The sequence below is a fragment of the Passer montanus genome, unplaced genomic scaffold (genome assembly GCF_014805655.1).
Source record: "Passer montanus isolate IOZ18808 unplaced genomic scaffold, ASM1480565v1 scaffold38, whole genome shotgun sequence".
Lineage (NCBI taxonomy): Eukaryota > Metazoa > Chordata > Aves > Passeriformes > Passeridae > Passer > Passer montanus.
Genome location: NW_024368596.1, coordinates 2,580,014 through 2,604,790, shown reverse-complemented (window position 1 = coordinate 2,604,790; position 24,777 = coordinate 2,580,014). Strand labels below are relative to the sequence as shown.

At 39.0% G+C, this 24,777-nt stretch overlaps 2 protein-coding genes across 6 annotated transcripts in view; both read right to left on the bottom strand.

Annotated features, from left to right (window-relative positions):
- Positions 1-1,230: 1,230 nt before the first annotated feature.
- Positions 1,231-12,185, bottom strand: LOC120506107 (fragile X mental retardation 1 neighbor protein-like). The gene is made up of 7 exons (XM_039717256.1): positions 12,133-12,185; positions 11,030-11,095; positions 8,955-9,068; positions 7,292-7,426; positions 4,624-4,720; positions 2,004-2,152; positions 1,231-1,327 (listed from the first exon to the last, which is right to left on the bottom strand). Exons 1-6 carry the CDS (start codon positions 12,170-12,172, stop codon positions 2,035-2,037), a joined length of 570 nt encoding a protein of 189 aa, XP_039573190.1. The 5' UTR covers positions 12,173-12,185; the 3' UTR covers positions 1,231-1,327; positions 2,004-2,034.
- Positions 12,186-16,068: 3,883 nt separating this feature from the next.
- Positions 16,069-24,777, bottom strand: part of FMR1 (FMRP translational regulator 1) — a 32,027-nt gene continuing 23,318 nt past the window's right edge. For 3 of the 5 annotated variants that reach the window (XM_039717387.1, XM_039717384.1, XM_039717389.1), the window contains 4 exons: positions 23,119-23,314; positions 21,663-21,842; positions 20,634-20,716; positions 16,849-18,809 (listed from right to left, as the gene is read on the bottom strand). In XM_039717387.1, coding sequence (XP_039573321.1) covers positions 18,648-18,809; positions 20,634-20,716; positions 21,663-21,842; positions 23,119-23,314 — 621 coding nt within the window. In that variant the 3' untranslated portion in view covers positions 16,849-18,647. Of the gene's footprint in view, positions 18,810-20,633; positions 20,717-21,662; positions 21,843-23,118; positions 23,315-24,777 lie in introns of all 5 variants that reach the window. The other 2 variants (XM_039717386.1, XM_039717385.1) reach the window with 2 other exon arrangements.

Genomic DNA, 24,777 nt, shown 5'->3' with positions numbered 1-24,777 from the left:
GAAACAATTTTTTTCTCTGTCAAGATGTCTATGTGTGTACTTTACCTTCTAGAAAAATAATATCAAAAAAGAGCAAATACACAGCAGATTTAGAAAGCAAACATTGCCCTATTCAGTTTCCATTGTTCTGTTGCTCCACATCAAAGACTGTAATACTTTTGTTTGCAAATTTTTAACCAAATCGTCTGTAACACAATGCTTCTGGCAATGGTTGCAATATCAGCCTTTAAGCTCCTGCACATAGTTACATCTGATCATCAGCAAGCACTCCAACACCTTCACGAGATCACCCATATGCATATTCCACCCACGCTTGGATTTTAAGTGATCCCCTTTTTAGGACTTGGGAAACCAAAAAAAATGCTTTAAACAGGGAATTCTGAACATACAGATTTTCAAAGAATCACTCATAATATTTACTCTCCAGCTTAGGACCAAAGCTCTTTTCCTGCCAGTTGTAGCTCTTGGAAATTCTGCTGCATGGACTTCACAGCCCCAAAGAAATATGACAAGTGATTGTGTTATTATGGGTGATATTGACTTCCACTGGCATTCTTTCAGGTGCTCACTCTGCACTCAGCTGTCGAAAAGTGTTAGACATCTGTTTCTTTTATTTTTGTTACACTACAGAGAAATGGAAAGAAATTGCATTTTGGAATCACCTACTTCAGGAGACAGGTCATCCTAAGATCAAAAAAAGTTGTTTGGTGCAGCAATACCCAGCAGAGAGAACAACTCCAGAGACAACACTGCCACAGTTTCCTTGAGTACTCTATATTTTTGCTAAGCATATCTTTAAAGCAATTGCCCAAGAACAGATTTCCCAAATCCTCTGTAGCCTTGTAAAGAATTAGCTGTTCTCCTCAGCAAGAGTAGCACTAAATGCTATGGGGCCATACATCTGGAACCAGAGCAAGCTTCCTCTCAACACCAATTTAAGGAGTGACAACATTCCCTTAATCTTTTTCTAAGGCTGACCCATAAGCTGATATGTACACATAACTGCTATCCTTATATCCCTCCACAGACATGCTACTGTGTGAAAAGAACACTGACTTCACTATTCAGGGGTTGCCACAAGCAGTTTGCCTTCCAGTGTTACCAGTTGGTTGTTTGTTGTTTTGTTTTTTTTTTTTATTTTTGTACAGGAGGTATGGAATGAGTGCAAGAAACTAGAATGAAAAAAAATTTATTGTAAAATCAATAGTATTATCAAGGGTTTGCAACTTTGTATTACTTCAATGTTAAAATAAAAATTGTCCTTTTCCAGAGATAGCCAAATAATCCTGGTGTCTTCTGCTTGATCTTCAGGATCAGGTGGATGTTCCTATACACCAAAGGGAGAAAAAAAATCCCAAACATGAGTGTGATTTGATTTAGGGACACCTTTACATTTCTGCCAAATCAATAGTCTCCCTGAAATATTTCTTTATTGTCTAATGACCTCCCTAACACTTTATTATTTCATGTGACCTTTAGTAGGCTATAGCTTGGCATGGTCACATGAAGTAAATAGCATTTCATTCTCAGATTACATTTATTTCAATTAGTAGTCAATTGCTCTTCAGCATTGAGGAAGAATGGCAAGAATGCCAAGGTATGGAGCTACGGGAATGCCTCAGCTGCCAGACACCCCTATCCATACAGAAAGAAAGGCTCTCCAGTGCCTCTAAATGCATCTGCCTCTCCTGAAAGCAGCAGACCCAATGTGCTTCCACTTTCTCATGCTACAATTTGCACATGAGATAAGGCACACTGAAGTGACATTGGGCTTTAACCTCAGCCTGTCCACGGCTCCACTGTCAGCTGGCAGCTCAGCAACCAAATTCTTGCAAACTCATTACCTCTGCCACAACAGGAACTGGAGGTGATCCCTGACAATGCCTTTGGACAACTCTACTGCACTGGCAGGCAGCAGGTATTTGGTAGTGCATATCTTTAGTATTCTACTCAACAGAACAACCCTAAACTTAGAACAAGAAAATATCCCAAAGTTAGTTTACCTTCTTTTTTTTGTCCTTTTGGTTCTTTAGGTCAGTCCAGCAAGTGGCGATGAATCTCCTCTTCAGGATTCTTCATACCACCAATTCGTTTAGACTGTGCAATTTTCTGTACTTCTTTGCTTATGTTTCGTAAAGGATTGATACACGGACTGCAACATATTAAAACAGCTGAAACTGGATGATTTCCAAAGTAGGAATTTAGAGAAGGTCACCTAGACTTCAGCCATGAAAACCCTACCTCCAGTGAAAAAAACTCAAAAACCTATACTTGATTTCAGGGGCCATCATAAGATTCATCACCAGAAGAAAGGTGAGGAGAAGCATGTCAATGCTTTTCCCATTTCTTACATTTTCTTCGTGAATTTCACCTTTTGATTCATACAGAATCACAGAAGCATTCAGGACAGAAAATGCCTTTAAGATCATCAATCCCAGCCATTAACCCAGCACTGCCCAGACCATACAAGGAACACACAGGCCTGGGGCACCCCTTGCTGCCCAGCTCTTCCTGAGAGAGGAATTCCTGCACACGGCTGCTTGTCTCATCCCCAGCAGGCAAGGATGGGGAGACAATGCAATCATGACCAGAAATTTCCCCAGTAACAAATTAACAAAATTCTATTGTCTTCTTACCACAGCTGTACTAGGGATTGGGCAGGAATGAAGACTTTTCTATTAAATTTTTTAAATCGACAGTGTATTATTCAAAAGCAGGGCTATTTAAGTGCACCTGCATTTTTCTAACCTTTAATGTTTTAACCTACCTGTCCTTGCATGTGGTTCTTAAAGAACCATACTAACAAAAGTGAGAGGAGTAAGATAGGCTGGCACAGTTATGGACATAGCAAAGCCATCAGAGCACAGCCCCAGACAGGAAATACTGTGCTGATAGCACACAAGGGAAATTGCCAATTGGCAGGGAACAGATGTGTAGATTCTGCTTCCTGCATGAAAAACACCATGGGAAGGAGGCAGACTCACAGCTTGTCCATGGGGATGTGGAAAGTAACAAAGTCTCACTGGCTTGGGAAATTAGATCAACTAGAATTGATCAAGTGTGGCAAGGAGAGGAGTACTCAGCTCCCTCTGTCAATATTACAGGAATTTCATGTTCCTACATTTTCTTTGGCCATGGTATAGAAACCTTGCGATTTACTCTAGAAGAGGCACAGTGGAGTTGAACAATTATCCCAAATTTCATCAGCAAAAGTCCTCTTATTTTTTCAATAACTCTAGAGAACAGTTTTTACTTTTGTGCACACCAGTTGCATTACAGATTTGGCATTGTGCATAGGACTCTCTCGACATTGGCTGTATAATGCTGAAAACAAAAGAATTTCTATCCAGAGAGGTTTTTGCTTATTAAAGGAATGTTTCTCAAAGCTCTATCAACTGTCTCTAAAACTGGTAAAACTCAAAGTTACAGTGGGATAGGATTGCATCCTTTCTTGAACTGAAATATATGATGGAAATTTAAACCATTTAGCACCTGGTTTAGTTATTGCATTAAAAAACAAAGCAAAAAACAAGTCAGCAGAAGAGCAAAATTCCTAGCTTCACTGGCTATGAAAAAACACAGAAATGATAATTTAAACATTAATGTGAATTCTCCCAAAACGAACACATATTAATTCATTTTCCAGAGAATTTATGATAATTTCATGTTGATTCTTTGCCTCCTGCTTTCAGAGTCACTGATGACTCAGTGCAGCTATCTGTATGCTGAGCATCAGCTGTTGAGCACAGTGTAAGATGTAATGTGGAGATTTTCACAGCAGGTTTTGTCAAAATGTGGAACTCCACAGCAAACAGCCATCTGCCAAGCAGCCTCATTAGTAAAGTCTATGTGTGTGTGCATACGTGCATGTATATGATCCCACACTGACTACTATAACTTAGACCAAAAGTTTAACACTCGGAGGAAAAAATCTTCACTAAAAAGACAATTCTGTCACATTAACCAAGTTGTAGCACCAGCCATTTAATATGAACTACTACCTAAGCAGAATAAAGCATAGTTATGTTAATTCATTCCATCAGTTTAGTGACCTTGATATTGTGGAGTTTACATTTTCCCTGCATCCTGGCAACACATACACATGCTGGAACACTTCACAATATCAGACACTAAACTGCTTGCAGAGAACTTACAGGCCCTATACATTAAAAATTCCACTCTGTATATTTGTAACCACAGAGATAATTAATTTCCAACTCACAGCCCCTCTCTCTTACTCTACTCAGGCCTCATACTTTGTTCTTCCCTTCCTTGTCTTACTGCATAACTCCAGGTCTGTCCTGGAGGGAGTCTGCTTTCGTGTTCTTTGTGCAACTTCCCAAGAAAGTGAAGTAAGATTAAGTCCATGTCTTTTATATCTAGGTCTTTAGAAAGAGTACTGGGGCATTAAATAAACTTTTTTTCTTTAAGCCAAATTGATTCTCTGTTTTATGTAGCTTCAAAATAGAAGGACTCATCTTTTATATTTGAGCATTAGTTTCTTGGCCTTTCCCCTCCCAATCTTTTCTCCCTTCACCTAGCTAAAAGATGTCAGTTCTCCATATTTTCACCATTCAGAAACAGTACATCATAAATTAGGTCTGGTCATGTGCTAACACTTACCTTCTCTGCAAAAGGGCACAGCAACAGAATGGCAGCAATCCCAAAATCAAAAATCCTCCTCCAGTGAGCAAAACCACTCGAATGGCCAGCTGCACATCTGCAGAGCCAGCAGAAGTTTGCATTAGTCCTGAACAATTCTGATACAGCCACTGAGGCTCAGGTGGCAGAACCAGCCTCTAAGACAGACACCTTTGCTGGCATGAAGTCACAGCCATGCTGGCACTTAGCTCAGACAGATGTTTCATCAGCAAAGCTCTGACTGTACTCACACCTTAAAACACACCCACACCTAAAGACTTTAGTAATGCAAGGAAAACTGCCATCTCTCAGATGAATTTAAAGCTGGGATCACTGATCACATTTCTAACCTAAATGATTCTATGATTCAGCAGCACAATGGCAAAAAATTAAGTGTTAGGAATGAGCTCAGATGAGAAAGAACTGGTCTCAAATTTCACTTCAGTTTGAAAAGCACAAATGTTTGTTTACTTTCAGAGGCAACCAGGGTTTGGGTGAGCCCAGGGCATGGGCACAGTTGAGTGGGGGAATAAATAATAGTTAAAAAACCCAATCAAAGTCCCCTAGAAGCTGCTTTAAGAATGAGACAAAAATCTTTCAAATGAATCCCATTCATCTACTTCAGTTCATAACTTTTGTAGCATTTTCTTGAGACCTCATTTAATTCCCAGTGAAATTCAAGGCAAACCTCCCAACAAGAGGAACCATTCAGTATGCAGCCTGTGACCAGCTGACAAACACAACTGCCATGAGTCTAATATCTGCTAAGTGCTTCTGTTTTGTCAACAGATTGCTACAAGGCAAACAGTAAGTGTTTGCATTTTCTTTGGACATATGCTGTACATCCAGGAGCATTCAAGGAGCTCATTAATCTATGAACAAATAATTCTGTAAAATAGTCAGCCCTTGATATTGATGGCTAAACAATAAAAGCTAACTGGAATGAGGAATCAAGCAGTCACAGCTGAATAAGCATATTTAATTTTAAAATTTGTTTCAGTAGTTATCTTAAAAATGAGCAGAGGAGCTATAATTTTCACTGTACAGCTTTTCTTCTTGCTGTAATGAAGTGGTTTTTATACAAAATGTAAAGGCCCAAGCTGAGAATAAATATTATTAAAACCTTTAATTTCTGTCACATCCCCCTAACTAACAAGCAGATTCTGATGGCATCACACTGGATAAAACTTTCTTCAATCAAAAATTATCTAGCTGGTAGTAACTACAGCTGCCCCAGCACTGGGATGTGGAGCTGCTCAAGCACAAGAAAAAATTCAAAGTCTTATTTTGACCTCAGCTTGCTCCTGAAGAAGCACAAAAAAGAGAAAGTGAATTCATGTTAGCTGACAATAAACTTGGGGTTTCATATTTTTGTTAAATCAGCTCATCCTAAAAATTGGGATATCACCTCTGAAATCAGTGGAGGTGTACTGGATTATACCAGGAAGAACGAAATCATTAAATTCTAGATTGTGGTTTCTTTTTACTAACTTCTTAGCCATGTTTGGCAAGATTGCTTGTGTCTGAAAACTCTTCCTACACTGTTGGTTGTTTGTCCTTGGACAAATTAAAAATTTGACTGGACACAGCCCCTGGGAAATCCACTGTAGCTAATCCTGGTAGAACAGGGAGGATTAACTATATGGTTGTGAAAGGTCCCTTCCACACCCAATAATTCTCTCTATAATAAAGCACCTCTAAATTTATTTGCTTTTTTCAGTTTATTGAAGCAGCCTCCATGAAAAGCAACAACTGTTTCTAGAAAGCTATACTAAAGGAAAAAGTTATGATAAAAATTAGGATTTTATACAATCCTTTCAGTAGAGCAAAGATAATAATGGATTTATAAGCAAAGATAGGATCTACAAAAAGAGTTTTTTGCATTCATATGAGAAAAAAATTCATGCCCAGCAAGTTGATGCTCAAAGGAAAAAAAGTAGGTAAAATGTAATGTTAAGGCTAAAATTGGATAACACAGAACCACTGACATTTTGGTTGTAAAAACGCTTCTGCAGATCATGTAGATGAATCTTCCTCTTGAAGCAAGGCTACTACCAATACGAGATCAAGTGAGTTGTGTCTTGTTATATCCAAGTCTTGAAAACCTCCAATGTTGGGGACTCCATCCTTTTTCTGATGAATTTTCCCCCCCCTAATTTCTGAGCTATATTTCTTAAGCATCAGTTAGTAGCAATTCCCACTGGTTACATCATCTGATTTTTCCAGGAAGAATTTATTCCTTCCATTTTAGTAACTTCCCTCCTAAACAGGCTTCAGTAGCTATTAAAAAAACAATTAGCTTCCTCTTCACCATGTAAAATACAAGTCCAGTTCCTTCACTTTTTCTTCACTGCACTTTCATGGAGTCACTCCTTTGGATTAACCCCACTTTCTACAAAAAATCCTTTACTTCATTCTTTGTAATGACATATGTGATTATATTTATTTGTATAGCACTTGTTCTTTGCTTGTACTGGGCTTGGCAGTATCCAGTAAATTTTCTATTAATTAATTATCTTCTTTATTAGTACAGATGAAGAAATACACGCAAGCTTACAGTTACTTTAAAGAGAGGGGTTGTCCTGGAGAGCTGTATTGTGTGGCCAGGAGCAGGGTTTGCTCTGAGGCAGAGCCAGAGCAGCACACTCACCATCCCTCACGGGCAGGTAGCACTGCTCCTCCTGGCCAATTCTGAAAGGACAGCAGCGAATTTTTTTGCATTCAGACATGTTCAGGCCTTGTACAGGACAAGGAGTGAAGAGTCGCTCATTGCTGAGGCGGCAAGCTTTAAAAAGAAAAAAAAAACAATATTGGATAAGATGTCTATCCTGGGAGCAATGTGGAACAGAAGGAAGTCATCACTTTGGTGTCTCTAGCATGTTTTGATTAATTAAATCTGCCAGAAAACAATATAATTGACATTCATGTATGTTCTTTCCCAAACCTAACCAATTTTTAAACTGAAATTAGCAAAAAAGCGAAACCATGTAATAGAAAAATCTTCTGTAATTTGCTTTGTTTCTATAAGGATCTATTACAAAGCTGAATCTAAACAACATTGTGACATTTTTATGTACCTAGGTTTGTAAAGTAAGTGAAAAATACAAACTAAATTTTCTGACTGTTCTGTTTCTAATTAAAAAGCAGCAGAAATTAAAGTCTTTTTCTTTTGAGGGACTATATTGCAACTAACCATCTCTGTTTGGCACCTATTTGTTTCTACAAGCAGCTGAAAATCAGCTGCGAGAAAAACCCCCCCACAACATCCAATACAGTTAATGAACAACACATTTAAGCAGTTTTTGAGATTTCCTATTTAATAGCAGATTTATTGATAATCATGAGATACTCTGTGGGAATGGTTTAAATGTGTAAGATAGTTATAAATAGTAGACGCCTCTGTATATTTAATTCCTATAAAACATCATATCTCATCCCTTATGTTACACAGCAGCTGCAAAGCATCATTTGGTTCCAACAACTCCCCCAGGACTGGCTGTATTGTCAGTCTCACATTTATCAGAGACATTACTGGTTGCCTAATTCAGTTTATTAAAGGGGGATCAGGATCTTCACCAGTCCTCTGTGTTTACTTAGGCCTACATGTGAGCAATAATGGTGGAGGCACATGATATTAATGCAGAAACACACCAAGTGAAAAGTAGCATCTCCTTCTCCTTCCTATTGGTCTATGGTCTGGTTATGGAACCAGGCTGGCAGTTTTTATATAGAACAAATCTTTTTTGCACTCATATTATTTTGCTTTTTGATATTAGTAAGTTAGCATTGGGATTTCCCATCTCAATAATTTTATGAAATAATGTAGTTCTTGTGATTTTACTTCAGCAATCCAAAGGTGAGTGGATGAGTGTAGTCCAATAGGCTGAAGCTTTTCTCAGCCAGTAGAAGTGGGAGAGACACCAGTGTGGGACAAAATCCTTCTCTCATTTAGGCTGTGCCAAATTCTCTTTTCTCTCTGTGTGGGAAGACTGGAAAGCGAGTCTAGATGAGACACAACAAAGCCAGGCATGGTGGATCCTATGCCAAACTTTCTGCATAATTTCAGCATTTCCAGCACAGTCACATCACTGGTGATGGAGGGTTTTGCAGGAGGGTAGCAATGCAAACAAATCTGTGATTGTCCCTAAGAGGCACTTAGCAATCCTATTTTCAAGAGTCTAGTGAGTTTTACAGTATTAGACTGAGGGTTTTAAACACATGAACTGCTGAGGTAGGGTAGAGGGGGTGGCTTGGAAGTGAGGCAGAATGGGAAGGAAGAGAGAAACAATGCTGCAGGGTGAAGTGACACTTACTCATGGGACTGAAGAAGCTTAAGAAAGACACGAATACACCTTCCATTGTCATGTTAGGTTTGCTGGTTGCCTCTGCACTCTGCTCTGAACCAGGCTGAGTTGGGGCTGCAAGAACTGAAAGTTCACAATGATTAGCTCATTACCATCAAAACTATCCGTAATTAATTAAAGCAATGACATTTTCATACTGATTATCGCTCATTAGGAAGGCATTTACAGTCATCAGGAAACTCTGTCTACTGATGGCTAGCAAGGTTAAGCACAGATGTCTTTCTGTTGTATTCACTTATATTGCTTTAAATTGCTTCATGAACCACAATGAATAAAGAACTAAAGCTGTAAAATTTAAATTAAAGAATGCATTCAGGTGGAAATTGTCAAGGATAAAAAGCCCTGCTGCTCACCTATGAGGTGCAGGTTACATGAAAATGCTTTGCTGCATGCATAGTTATATTTCTCCTATGCACACAAGCAGAACTTCCTGATTTTAGACAAAGATCAGACCCCAGTTAGAACACAGAAACATGGTGAAAGGCACCTTTATCAGACACAACCAAACATGCATCTATCCCAGCTTCTAATTTCAGACAGTGACCTGCTGCAGTTGCACAGTAAAGAGCAAAACATCTCTAAATATAGAGGTACTGTTTACACAAAAGCTACTGATTTCTTACTCTGGGACTTCCAAATCACCTTTCATTTTCAAAATTCTAAAAAAAAAAAATGGGATCAGTAAACCTTGCTGCCTCCCTACATCTCTTTTTCATTACACCAAAAGTGCAAATCACAGTAGGACTCCACTGGCAATCAACCACTCCCCAATGAGGGGGAAAAAAGAGACCCAGTATTCCCACCTGCCTGCCTTTTTCCTCTCCATGAGAGAAACTTACACCATCACCACTTTAATAGCTTTCAGTGATGGAGTTTGCTGAAAGCCATTTCATGGTGTTAGAGTCCTTGTGACAGAAGTGAGATCACAACCTAACAAAAACCTAAAGTATTGAACAACTTCAGTCTTTTGGATAATTCCTCATCAAGAACAATTATCCAAACAGCGTGGGGAGCAGAAATTAGGGAATTGGGAAATCATTTGTCCTGGGGCACAACTTGCCTCTTCTGTGCCATACAAAACTCCCTTGGGGTAAAAAAAGAACTGAGTAGAGGGAATTGAAGGTACTATCACAACAGATAATCTGAAATTAATGTGTAACAGAAATGTGACCACCAAAGCTCATGCTGACAGTTATGTCATGGGGTCCCTCTCCCTGCTAGTAAACAAGACAGAACAGAAAATTTTAAAGACTTTGTAATGATTTCTTGGGAAGTCCACGAGATGAGGTTTCCAGCATTCGTTTCATTGTGAAAGCTGTGGCTGCCCCACACACCACTCTGTCATGTGAGGGGTGAAACAGACACAAGGCATTTACAAAGGTTTAATGGCCATTGTGTACTTACACACTTATATCTGTGTGAGCTCACACCCCCTCTGGAAGCTTTTTACAATGACACAGCCACTGCCAGCCTCTCACCAAGAGCTGAAAAGGCTGAGGTCTGGTTTCTCAATGCATTAAGGATCAAATGCAAAGATGTTTGGATGGATCCTTTAGACATGCCAATGACCAAACTTAACTTCTGTAAGTGCAAGTAATCAGATAAAAACCTTTCTAATTACTTTGAGTCATCTGCTGTAATAAGTAAATACATCAATTCTCAACAGACTGTAAGAACACCTTTAATTGTATGCTAGGAAAAAAGTTGAAGTAGGGAAAAATAGAAGAATTTATAAATGGGGGAAAAAAAGAAAAATCTATGATCAACTGTGAAATAAAAGCAAGTTGCACTGACAGGGATGAAACCAGCACCATGTATTTCTTGTACAGATGCACAGAGGGAAATGGGAAGTACAGTTGCAGGAAAAAATATATTTTGCTATATTTAAGTCTCAGAATGGATCAATCCAATCTGAAGCAATTGCTTGTAATATTTCTCAATATTCCCCAAGCATTCCCAAGACTGCTTGCTAGTAAAAATACTTGCTGCTTCTTTGAGAATGTTTTTGCGCTTGCAATACTCACGTGAGTGGATGCTACAAAGCAGGACCATGAAGACCCACACCCCACGGGTGCCCAAGGGCAGCATTACTGCAATGAAACCAAGAGCAGTAATAGGTATAGGGCCCTGAATAAAACAAATTATTGAACTTAACTCCATATTTATGGATTAAAGCACACCTGACAGTTGATTGCTGGACAAAGCAGGACTGCCTCTTTTTGCAAGAAAGAGGCCAAAAGCCATTGAAAATGTATTGGCAAGGAATAATTTTGAAGAAATTACTCATTTGAAGGGAGTTTAAAGGAAGTAATTTTGCTAACAGAGAGTAGCCAAAAAATTATCTTTCTGAAGTGTCCCAGAGCTGGACACCTGGCACTTAAAACTATAATTTTTACTAAAAATTTTAATCTGAGTTTAATGAACAGAATCAAGAATGAAGAATGAATAATTTTTGAAAGCTTAAAACTAAATTCTAGTTTAGCTCATTGAATTCTTCACTCTTTTCACAATTGGAGCATATGAAGAGCTTTGGATAGCATTTTTAAAAGGTGGTTCAAAATGGATTAGAGACAAAAATACTTTTAGAAATCCCCACGTGATTCATAGTAATTTAACAGCAGGTTTAAGCTGGGTTTTGTACCTGCAAGCAGCTCATGATGACTGCTTTGACAGATGCTGTATTTCACTTTGCCTGCCCCTCCTGTTTTACCCCAAAAAGAGCTTTTTTCAATTATTACCACTTAGTTCTAAAGACAGCTTAAACCTAGAGACAATTTGTTAGTACTGGGGAGGGGAGAACCCCGTTTTCTGAAGTGTTGCACAGGAAAAGACTGACTGCATTTCACGTGGATATTGCCCTTTGCAGCTCTTTCTGCACTCCTGCTCAGTGAGGAAAGCTCCCCTGCCCTTGGAAGAGCCTGTGCTACTCAGTGCTAGAGAGGAATATACAAACATGTTCTATCCCATGGAGAAACTACTTTGGTAATGTGAAATTATTTCTTAAGAGGACAGGGATAATGTTTTCCAAGAGACTCATTAAAATTTAATACCATTCATGACAAACTGGGAAAACAAGGGAGAAGGAAAACAAGATAAAGAGAAAAATCTTTTTCTTGCCATTACTTACTTCTTTTGCTGTCTCCTCCAGCCCTGCTTGAGCAGGGCATGAGCAGCTCCCCAGGGTGCAGCAACCACAGACTGGTCCCAACAACCATGGAACCAAAGCATGTCACAGTCACCATCCCCAGCTCAGGTGCACGGAACAGGATGGAGCAACAGAGGGGCCAGAGAAACCTCAGTGGGCTTTGGGAGAAATTGGCCCCTGCTGAGACAGTTGGAAAGCCTCTCAAGTCTTCTAATTCTCCAAGTTAAAAAGTTCATAATACCAGTCACACTCCAGTATACAACACAGAAACATCACCTAATGGAGCAGACCAGGTAAAAGGTACGAGATCAAAATACATTCCTCAAATCAAAAAGTTCAGTCAAGAATGCTTAAATTAGAGCTTCTCACTAATCCATGAAAGGTGAATTAATTAGGTATTGCTTCACCAAATATCTGCACACTTGAAGCACAAATCTGACACACATCTTTCTGAGACTTGGAAAGCCAATCATGTCCCAGGTTGCATCAAAGGGAACATGGCCAGCAGGTCAAGGGAGATTCTGCCCCTCTACTCCACTCTCCTGAGACCCCACCTGGTGTACTGCAGCCAGCTCTGGAGATCTGGTTTCAACTGGGATGGGATAGAGTTAAATTTTCTTCTTTGTAGCTGGCACAGTGCTGTGCCTTGGATTTAGGATGAGGCTAATGCTGATATCACACCGATGTTCAGTCGTTGCTAAGCAGCTCTTGCTCTCAATCAAGGACTTCTGAGTTTCCCTGCTCTGGGAGGGAGCAGGTGTACCAGAAACCAGGAGGGAGCATGGCCAGGACATGGCCAAAGGGACATCCCACACCATGGCACATCATGCTCAGTATATAAACTGCAGGAGCTGGCAGAGAGATGTTGTACCAGAAACCAGGAGGGAGCATGGCCAGGACATGGCCAAAGGGACATCCCACACCATGGCACATGGTATATAAACTGCAGGAGTTGGCAGAGAGATGCCAAACACTGCCCAGGGATGGGCTGGGCATTGGTCAGTGTATTGAGCAATTGTATTGTGCAGCTCTTGCTCTTCTTGGATTTCATCTCTCTTGCTCCTTTTCATCACAATTATTATAATTGTATTCTATGATCTTCCAATTATTAAACAATTCTTGTATCAACCCATGCTTTTTACTCGTTTGTTTCCTCTGATTCCCATCCCCACTGGGAGGGTGGAGGGGGAAGAGAGCACTGAGAGTGAGTGAGTGAGTGAGTGAGTGAGTGAGTGAGTGAGTGAGTGAGTGAGTGAGTGAGTGAGTGGGTGAGTGAGCGAGCAGCTGCCTGGTGTTGCTGCCTGGAGTTAAACCACAAGTTCCCCCATGAAGGACATGGACCTCTTCAGGCTTGTCAAGTGGGTCATGAAGGTGACCAGAGGCTTGGAACAGCTCTGCTCTGAAGACAAGAAGTCTGAGAGACTTGGGGTGCTTCAGCCTGTCCCCTCTGGGGACACATCAGGGCCCCTCTCAGTGCCTAAAGGGGCTACATGAGAAAGACGGGGAAGATTTTTTTATCAGGGCCTGTGCAATAGGACAAAGAGCAAGAGTTTTAAACAAAAAAGAGGTTCAAAATAGACTAAAGTTGAAGTTTTTCACATCAGGGCCTGTGCAATAGGACAAAGAGCAAGAGTTTTAAACAAAAAGAGGTTCAAAATAGACTAGCTATAAAGTTGAAGTTTTTCACAATGAGGATGGTGAGACTGGCACAGGTTGCCCAGAGAAGCTGTAGATGCCCAGTGCCTGGAGGCATTCTAGGCCAGGCTGGACAGAGCTCTGGGCAACTTGGTCTTCAGGAAGGTGTTCCTGCCCAAGGCAGATGATCTTTAAGGTCCCTTCCAAACCAGACCATTCTAGGATTCTAAAACTTCCATTCCTTTTATTAAGGAGAGGCTCTGAATAGACTGGGAGCAGTGTTTTAAAAATATACAGAAGCCTAAAGTAAATGCAGATGCAATCAAATCAGCAGTTCCCCTAACAGATGAGCTGCCTAGAGCAGTTGCAGTTTGCTACAACAGCCATCTGAACTGATAAGTGAGCCTGAAAAAACTTACATATTCACATGGGTTTTTCCCCTCATTTCATCTAATTGCAAAATGAGTTTAAAGGGTGGCTCTCTTTAACCTCATTTGTATGCAGCACTAGCTTGCTAAAATAAGCAACAATACACAGTATCCTCAGTTTCATTGTTTCGCTAGATACCCAGACTAGACTCAGGCACTCTCAGCAGCTCAGGAGATACTTGGAAATGTCTAATCCCCAAGCCTTCCCTTTCTGAAGCATGTGATTTACATGAAAGTGAGATTTTCCACGCTGATTTACCTCATGGAACACTCCAGACAGTGTAATGCATTTCTGACATGGGACTTTTCAGACTGCTAAGAATCACAGAAAATTGCCCCCCCCCATTTTAAGCAGAACACTTAATTGATTTTACCACATTAAGGAGTGTTGATTTCCCTTGCTGCAGCTGTAGGCTACACCTGAGGCTCAGCCTCTGCACCAGGCTTTTTTGCACATCCAAACCCCAAACCACACCTAATGTTTGTTCTAACATTTCTGCAACAGTCAAGTTCTTAGCATTTACAGACTACATCCATGTGATCATTTTTTGCTTTAAATTTACCGATTTTATTGGAAACCAGTTTCCTAAATGCAGTGCAAAGCCGCAAGTAAACATTTTCTCCTACTGAATTTTCAGTAGATACACAAAATTACCTATGATTGCTGCTCTTTCTTATAATCCAATTCCATACAGTACTCAAAGCACACAACAAACCACTGCTTTAAAGTCTATTGTAAAGTAATTTTTAAACAATGAAAAAAAATAATAATTATGGCAAACTGACTCATCTGGGTTTAACAGCAATTATTTCTATCAAACTGTTTGAGATGAATGACCTTCATAACTGTGAAAGCACAGGTGACAGATGTGTGATGCATTTTAAAACATTGCTTGTAGAAAACCAGATTCATGCCTTGATGCAAGCAGAAGATCCACAGTCCTATATCAAAGACTCACACTGCCATTGTAAAGATCTGTTGCTGTAAATCACAGCATAAAAATATGATGTGAAACCCACACTGTGCTTAAGTCTAATGAACCTCTGGCAGGGAGACCCTTGTGATCCAAGTGGAATCTATTCAGAACACTCAGCTCAGGAGGTCTAGCCTCACTTTTCCTAATATATATTAAGCTGCCTTAATACCTTAACAATGCAAACGTCCCTAGTCACCCCAATTTTCATGGGTGTGAATGTCTGGAAACAACTGACCAGCACCTTTTAGGACAAAAATCTGTTAAGTTCAAGTGAATGATGAACAAGCTTAGTACACGCTATTGTGGAAACAACGAGCTTAGCCTTGTCACTTTTTTAAAAAAAAAATTTAAGTAGCCACCAGAACCGCAACACATCTCCCCCACCCCTTAAAATAGGTATTCCAATGCAAGTCTTGCTGCTTCTGGAAATAGACAAAACCTTAAAAAATACACAGGATAAAAATATTTGACACCCATCTTCTCTTGCAGATTAGCAGAGAACTTAGCAAATTGTGCAGCAGGACTCCTGAAATGACTGAGGAATACTCACTGGAAGCTAAAGTTTTTCTTTTTAATATTCAATATTGATGGGTTTTGCAGGAAAACATACTGCAGTTCAGGAAAATAAGCTCCCTTTCACAGTAATTAATTGCACATAGGAAGAAACAGGGTCTACACTCAGTCCCTACTCACAGCACTCGATGTCCTTCCTGGACATGGAACATAATATTTGATATTAAGGACAAAGAACGCCTGAAAAAGCCCCTCAGTAACAGATTAAAATAACTTCTGTTAAAACTAAACCTAGTATCTTCTTGAACTAGTGAATGCTCATAAAGACATTTCTGTCTGCTTAAAAAAAGCTAAAGAGATTTTTATTCCTTGACAAAATTTTAATAACTCTGAATATCTTAACTCCCCACCCGTCATCAACAAAAATGCATTCAGTAAATAACAAAACCACAAACGTTCTATTTTTTTAAGCATTTGTTAATTCACGTTTTGAGCTTAACCTTACTGAATTTAGACTTTGGCATGATTCACAAATACCTCTCACTCTTTCAAAGAACTTTATTTTAAAAATAATTTTAATTCATTAGACCATACTTCATAATAGTTACCAATAGGACGGACCTGAACTCAAGCATCAGACATTTGTTGCACTTTCAAGTTTTGTAACAACATGACTTTTCAAAATAAAAGTGTACATTTAGATTCACAGGTTCATTTGTTGAAATTTAATAACATTTAAAATCACTGGAATATGAAATGAAAGGGATATATGTGAAGTCCACAAATACTGAAAAAAAGTCATAACCCCAAAACCCACGTGGAAATGGAAGGCAGCCAATTAGTCAGACTGTGGTTTCGGAATTTCACATTTACCTGGGTTAGCACCTTAGTGAACTCAACCACTGAATGTGAGAAATGAGTGCATGAAGTGTGAAGTGTGACCACTCAACAGGTACCATTCCATGAGCAGACTGTCATCTTGAGCATTTTGTGCCACATTTTTGAAAGCTGGTAATATCTGAGACTTTTCGAAAATGTGTAAATAAACAACGGCTACAGTTAAAGTCTAAACAAAGAAATACTTTCTACTTTCTGTCAGTTGATATTTTTAAAGCAATCATTCATAAGGATTGCATCAACATCAGTTAGCAGAGGAAGATCAAACTTTATTGAAACTGCTTGCATACAAAATATATTGCACTATAACCAAACAAATGTCAACATAAAATCCAATCTGTTGTAGCTAATATGTACAGAGAATATTGCCCAAGAGCAGTTACATTACAAGGTCAGTCTACCTTGGTTAATTATCTACAGTATTTTAAACCAAACAGCTTACAGATGATGTGTGCAAGGTACCAATTTCTGTTTTCAAATACTATACATTCCCAAAATAAATAACTAGAAATCAACATTAATGTTTGGCAATACTTTTTAAGACATTTTTATATTTGTTAAATCATGTGCAGTTCGTTGCCAGTTTTAGTATGCTCACCTGTATGCAAGGAAAAAAAAGAATGAAGAAAGCAAAGAAACAAAACTCACAAAATACATCAGAGGCAAGGTCAAGTTTGTACAATTCTGTACATAAACAGTGGCTCTCCTTCTGGAGTAATCTGAACAAAAATGGACTAAAATGAAGGTCCTTATGCAGTTGTGCCCAGTAAGTTTAACATGTGATCAGAAATGAATGAAAGCACAGCTCCTCCCACTACTTCCCACCCTTCCCTGGTGTACAGCTGTACTTTGGATCAAATTCTGTGACACCTTCATATTGGCTGGTAATTAGGACCCTGCAGCTCAAAATATGAAGAACTTTTATTTTACCTTCAATATTTCAACTACTGTATCTGTAGTTGCCAGGGCATAACATGTGGTGACTTTCTTCTTACCTCTCCTGAAACAGCCCCCAAATTAAAATAAGCAATTCAAAAATTTTGGGAGGATGAAAACCATCAATGCTTTAGGCTGGTCATCTGGCCAAACAGCAGGCACCCATTACTAGCTTGTGAACATGTTACACTTGTTCCCTCAGTAACAATGAGTTTTTTAGTTTTCCACAATGGAAAGATTTTTTTTTTTTTAGTTTTTTTTTAAAAAAAAAGCTTCTGTACTGCCTACAAAGAAAAAAATTACACCCCTTTTTCAATAACACTATTTGCCAAATCTTCAGTGCAAAATAAATTTCCTATTCTTATAACTGCCTAACTGAATGTTTATGTAAGGAAAAAATTATGGAAAGCATGCACTTGTCTATAAAGTACTAACGTCTGACAAGGATTGCTACATATATTTTACATTTAGTGTTACCAACTCATCTTCCCTGATTTCTGCATCCAAATATAATATTCCTACCTGCCAAGATATAAAAAAGGCACAGATCATACAACTTTTTTGCTAATGAAAATGACAATTGTTACATCACACAGATTTCAGGGTCCACCAAAATATTGAAAAAGGTGGACCAGAATGTGAACTGACACAGGACATAAAACGACATAGCATTTCATGAAGAACTGGTAAGTTAGATTGAAAACAGAAGCCAATTTGATTACTGCAAACACTATTTATTCTGAAAATTGAAATTGAGCAGTGAATTTGACCCGATGTGTTAAAATGGTACAACTGAACAGAAAGTTTACCAATGCACAGCTCAGTATTTTTAAAACAAACAAAAAAAGAATCTTTCATTGTTTGAACTGCAATATGTACTTGGAAGCGATTTTCAGAAGTTCAGGTATTTTTATGCAAATATTTGAATAACTTCTTATTCTGAAAACAACTGCATACTGTTGATGTTAAAAAAGGCTAACAGAGAACATATGTTCATTTCATGCCCTGCGCCATCTTGCCTACTATTTTGTCTTTGGCCTAACAAGTTTCTCTAACATGGAATAGGAATTACTGAAACAGTATAGGAAGTATGACTTCAGAGTTATGCAGTTTAGGGGACTCCGTTCACCAGCGGCTGTTGCGCGTCGGCGCTGTCCGTCTTCTCCTTCTTGGGGTTCCGCTCCTTGCCCGTGCGCAGCCGGCTGCCTTCGCTCGAGGTATTCTGTAAGGTTTTAGTGTGGACACTCCTTTCATTATTGCAGTCAATTCTGATCTGGAACAATTCAGAGTTATATAAAGCATTCTCCTCCTTTCCTCCACCCCTGGGCGCTCTCTACCTTGGCGGTCTGGGAGCAGCAAATAGTGCCAGCCCCTCATGGCTCTGTTAAATGTATCCAGCTGCAGGGGAGGGTGAAAATTCTTTTCTGGTCAAAAATGCCACATACCTGTGAGCCAAAAAATCCTCTGCCATCTACCTAGACTTTGCAGCTAAGAGAAAAATTTCCAGTTTGTTTGTGCACAAGAGTTGAATTAATATCAGATAGATCTCTGAAACGTTCCAGTTTCCAGTAATTCGACTTCCTAATCTTTGTATGCAAAAAGCCCCCAAAAGACATAGTGTCATTTCATTTTTCTGACTCTCAAAAAAATCTACTCAGACCTTTTTGGAATCTGAAATAAAAAGATCCATTTAATACACCTAAAAAACTTTTGTAGCCTTTTTAGGTGGTCATAAAAAATTACAAGAGAGCATGTTGAAAGCGTATTTTATGCTCACAAAGGAGGCAAATGCTTATTCCTTTACATGTAACATGATTTTTGCAACTTGATCAGCCAGATTTGAACAACATGCAAGATACTTATTTTCTTGTAACATGTCACTGCATCCAAATCTTGGAGCAACAGATAAAAACTCCCCATGATTTAAGTGCCTTATGTTTTTTTTTCAGCATCACATTTCCCCACTTTGTAAGGTAATTACTAATTAATTATAAAACTCACATGGCCATTATTTATTTTTTGTTTTGTCAAGTTAATTACTTGCATTTCATATGCCTATTCATTTACTACACCTTTAAGTTCAGCACTCCCATTTCAAAAACTAAGCATCTGGTCACTTATTTCATTTTGTTCCTTTTTTAACCAGACTTTCTAAAAAACAAGCCAAGAGTCATGTCTGTGTCTTATTGGAACCCTGACTCCTGGTACCACCACACAGAGGCAGCAACTAGCAGCTGCTCTGTGTTTCTTCCTCCCAGCTTAACTCATCCTATGTACTAAGAGATGGTAGAAGGTTTGCAAGCTACCATTTACAGCAAGGACAGTTTCCATGCAGAGAAACTTAACATATATACATAAGGTATCAGCTTGATAACTTCATGAAACAAAGCATTTGAAAAAATGTAGAAATATCTTTAGAAAAAGCTTAAAATATTTAAGGTTACAAGATATTTAAAATCTGTTACTTGAAAAGTTTCTTGATGTGAATTTTTAACTTACTTTTCTAACTGAATAGTCTTCAATTACAAATGTTTCATTTAGTAGTGAATGAAGGTAGTTTCTGAAGTTTAATCTTTCTTATTCTGAGGATTCTGGCTACAACACACTCTCTTTATGTAGCGTAAAGCATTTTCTACCCTTAGGAACGTAGAAGATAGACAATAACACACAACACAGCAAGAAATGATTCTGGCTACAACACACTCTCTTTATGTAGCATTAAGCATTTTCTACCCTTAGAAACGTAGAAGATAAGACAATAACATGCAACACAGCAAGAAATAAAAGCTAAAACCAAAGCACTAGTAAGAAAAGAGACTGAAGTCAAGCTGGTTAGTAAATCCTTGGGACTTGTCATCAGTTTTTCACCAGACAGAGCAAAACAGCATTACAAAATTGCATCTTGATGCAGCTTGATCTATTTGAAGTCCTGAGCATCTGTGTCATTTTGCAACACAACTTTTGTAGATGTGATCAGAGAGTCAAAGAATATGCAATCACAAGAGTACTGCGTCACTCACAACCTTGAAGACTCTACTGTTACTATATGACACAACACAATTTTAACAGTGCAGACTTCCCACATGAGAAGAGTTACCTCAAGAGACCCGTCTGCTGTCCTCCCTTTCGCCTCTCTTGAGTTACGCTGACGGTTATCTGTTCGTGACTGTTCATCATTGCCTGCAAGAAGAATTCATCCACTAAGTTGTTCAAAAAAGACACCATCTTCTGCCACTTAAATTTTACACAACACACTAGGCAATTCAGAATTTTCTGTCTCATGAACAAATGTTATTACTAATGTAACAACAGTTCTTAAACTATGGGTCAGGAATCACTAAAGAAAATGTTCACGGGTGATGATGCAGACAAAACCTCAGTGTTTAAAACCACCACAGTTTAAAAAAGACTATTGACTGAAAAAAATCACTTCTCAAAATGATTAACCACAGAAGAGAGGTACACAATCAGCAGTGTTTAATACCTTCACATTTTTCAATGGCTTATAAGCTTCCTAAATGATAGGTTACCTTCTTACAAAAAAGTCTTATTAAACAGCACCCATACTTTGAAAAAAAACATTTCAAGAAATAAGCAAAACTGTGGAATAAAGTATTTTAACAAATAAATATAATGGAACATCATATGTTCAAGTATATATAACTTTTTTAAAGTTCTCCCATGTTATTCCTGCATGCTCCTTCCCACTGAATGCAAAAATTACAATGTTATCCTGTTCTATGAAAATCAAATACAAGATGATGTCAATATGGACAGCTGAATGAGAAATACAGGCTTTAAAAGATTTTTCTGTATCTACTGACAAACTAGCATTTAATTCTTTGATGTCCATATGTGATGGCAGAGGCCACAAACTTGAGCCAAGAGGCATTTTAGGAAAACAAATGGTAGTGAAAAATAAAGCAGGTCAAAAAGAATCATACCCACTGCTCAACGCTCAACACATCTGAAACAAAACGCTCCATTTAAAAGACTGACAAAGAGAAGTCAGGAGAGGCCACCAGGTGGGGAGTTGGAGCAGAAGCGCAGAGGAGCAGCTGGCAGAAGTGACTTTGCTTTAGGACTCGCACAGTGACAGCTGTTCCCACAAGGAGCCTCCGTTTACCTTTGAATCCGCCGCGCCCCCGCCCGCCTTGGCCTCGGGCGCCGCCGCCGCGCCGCCGCCCGTCCCCCCTGCGCAGGTAATTGTCCCGCTCCTCCTCCGCCGGGGCCGCCGACCAATCGCTCAGCTCGTCTCTGTGATCAGACTCTGTTTCAGAAGCATTTGATGCTTCAGAATTAGTTCCTATCAAGAGGATGAAAAAAATCCAAACACGCCAGTGTAGCTTAGCATGAAATTACTATAGTAGAATGCAGAATGTATATATTTAAATTTTTTCTTTCTTTTTCCATTAATAGACAGTTTTGGGATGTTTTTGCCTCTATAACATACATAATACAGAAAGGTACATAATATATATTTACTTCTTCAAAATTCAAGACAGACTAATAAAAATTAGTTGTGTGTTTAAGGCTAAATAATTAAGTGTGCCACATGCTTAAAATTGGTGTTATCAGTCTATCAACATATTACTGAACATACTACAAGATGTAATAAAAGTCTAATAAAACATAAGTTTAATAGACTAGACTCCTTTGTATTTCTACAACTGAAAGTTTTGAATATAACCTGTCCTGTCTCCTCTCACCACTGCAATTCATCTATGAAAAGAAAAAAATTCCATCATGAAACAGCCTGTAACAGACTACAAAAGCAGAGAACAAAGTCAAAATGCCAGAAATGTATCAAATCAAATAAACGGCCATTGCAATTCTTCCAATAAAACAGATCACCTTTATTGACAAAAGCTGGTTCTTTCCCCATTTTTCCCCCCATAACCCATATTATCAGCAAGGTGAGTTCACATCTTCTAAAAATAGTAAACATCACAAAAACATTAATTTTGTATTATGCAGAATGTAAGCTAAGATCTTCTTACAAAGCTCACACTACAGGCCTTTCAGTCAGGACAAACACCAGCTGACCTACATGGACAATGAAGTAATAGATTGCTCTGAAGAAGCACAATCTGGAAAACTATTCATTAATGAATTATCCAAGGTTTCAAAGAGTAATACACTATTTTGGTGACTATGGTCTTCTAGTAAAAACATAGAAGTTCGAGTCAATATGAAGAAAATAGCTTTCCTGTAAATTGAACTACACAGTATTTTCACCTATAAATATTTATATTAGGATAGACTCACACAGGCTTAAATGAAAACTGAGACTTCATTGTCAGGAATTGTTGAAAATATAGATAAAATAACAATCCTTGCCCTATGGACTTAGGGAATAACTAGATATGCTCCATAATGTAGAAGACAGAAGCATGCTGTAAGAAGCAGGAACTGCACAGAAATCAGTGTAAATTACAGGAAAGCACTACACTTTGAAGTACTTTCTTACAACATAAAGCTTCAAATGTTAATGCTCAGTATTAACTGCATTTTAAACAGCTCTACATCCAGTCTTTTCCAAGAAGCCAGAGAGCAGTGCAAGTGTCCCTGGAGGCACCTACCTGAAGCATAGCCCGGCCCACGCCGGCTGTGGCCGCGGTTTCTGTAGGGGCGGCTGCCGCGGCCGAGGCCGGGCCCGTCGTCAGTCATGTACCCTTTGTCCTTATCCGTGCGGCTCGAGGGGGGCCTGGAAGTAGCTCCGATCTGTCGCAGTTGCTCATCAATTTGCAACCTTTCCAAACGCAGCTGGTCCACTTCCTGTGCGAACACAAGCCCAGCAAGTCATGTACCACCACTATTTAACCATCTGCATGTGCACACATGCAGGTCTCAGAAAGAAAAACCACTGAAATACTACAAGTGATCATCTGTTTAATACTCAAAAACCAACTCAGCTTTGAGAATAACTTATCTAACAGAAAGACTTTTGAATGTTCAAATCTGTGTGCTACCAACACAATTCTTCCTTGACAAGTTTAGGTTTGTATCAAGAAAAAGCACTCAGATCAGAACACAAGCTCTTTACACTGCTGTACATAACAAACATCAAAGTTACTAAACAATTCTGATGTAACAGTATTGTTTCATAAAGAAGCACTCTGCTTTAAACCCTACACAATGATAATGAACAGAACGAGGAATAGGAGGAAGCATAAAAGCATAGAGAGTAAAGTGCTGTAACTCAGGCACAGAGGCATCACCACCCTCACCATATACAATTAGGTAAAAGAGATACAGCAACACATATTCATGAAGTACCTTCGCCAGTTTCAGATGTTATCTAGTTCACATCAGAGTGGTAATCCTCTTCTTTAATTAGGGAGAAATCTATTGATAGAAGTTTTATTCTGAAACTGCATCCTCTGCAGGTCACCTAGTCCAGCTAAGACTTTGCTAAGATGCTTTGGTACTCAGGAATGCACTCCATCAGTGACTTGGTGTATAACTCTTCTCTCCCTCTTAAGATGTTCCCTAACTCAATCTTCCTTTAGGAAGACTATGACTTCTTGCTCCAGACTATTCCATTGGTATAGGGGGCTGATATTCCTTAGGACAAATCTAATAAATAAATAATAAACCCAAAACTGATGATGACATTCAGTACTTCATCTTTCCTGTCTTGGAGGAGCAAGTTTCCTCCTCCATCCAGCAGCAGGCCTGTATTTTCTTTGGTATTCCTTCTGCTGCCAATATACCTGCAGAAGCTCCTCTTACTCCCCTTCACATCCTTTGCCATATTCAACTCCTGATGGACTTCTGCTTTCCAAACTCATCCCTGCCCACACAAATTGTGTTTCTATAGTCCATTTGATTCACCTGTCCTTACTTTACTCCTTGTATCCTCATTTTTTCAATATTAACTTAGCCACAGGTTCCTTGCTGATCCTTGCAGGCCTACTGTTACTTTTGTGTGAACGCCTGCATAACAAGGTGGACTATTCTTGAGCTCGGAGAAGGTGATGCTTTAAGAGCCAGCTCTTCCAAAACTGATTTTCTTCCAGAAATGTATCCTATGGGTTTCTTCCAGGTCAAAGTCCACCTTCCTGCAGTCTGGGGCTGTGAATCCTGCTATAAGTCTTTCCTCTCAAGATCCTGAAAATTCACTACAGTCATTCCAGCTAAGTCTGCTTTCTTCTTTTTACAGAGAAATTCATGTCTCTGCGCTGATACATAACAGTGCATCAACATCAAATGTACTGTATATTTTACAAAAAGTTTCC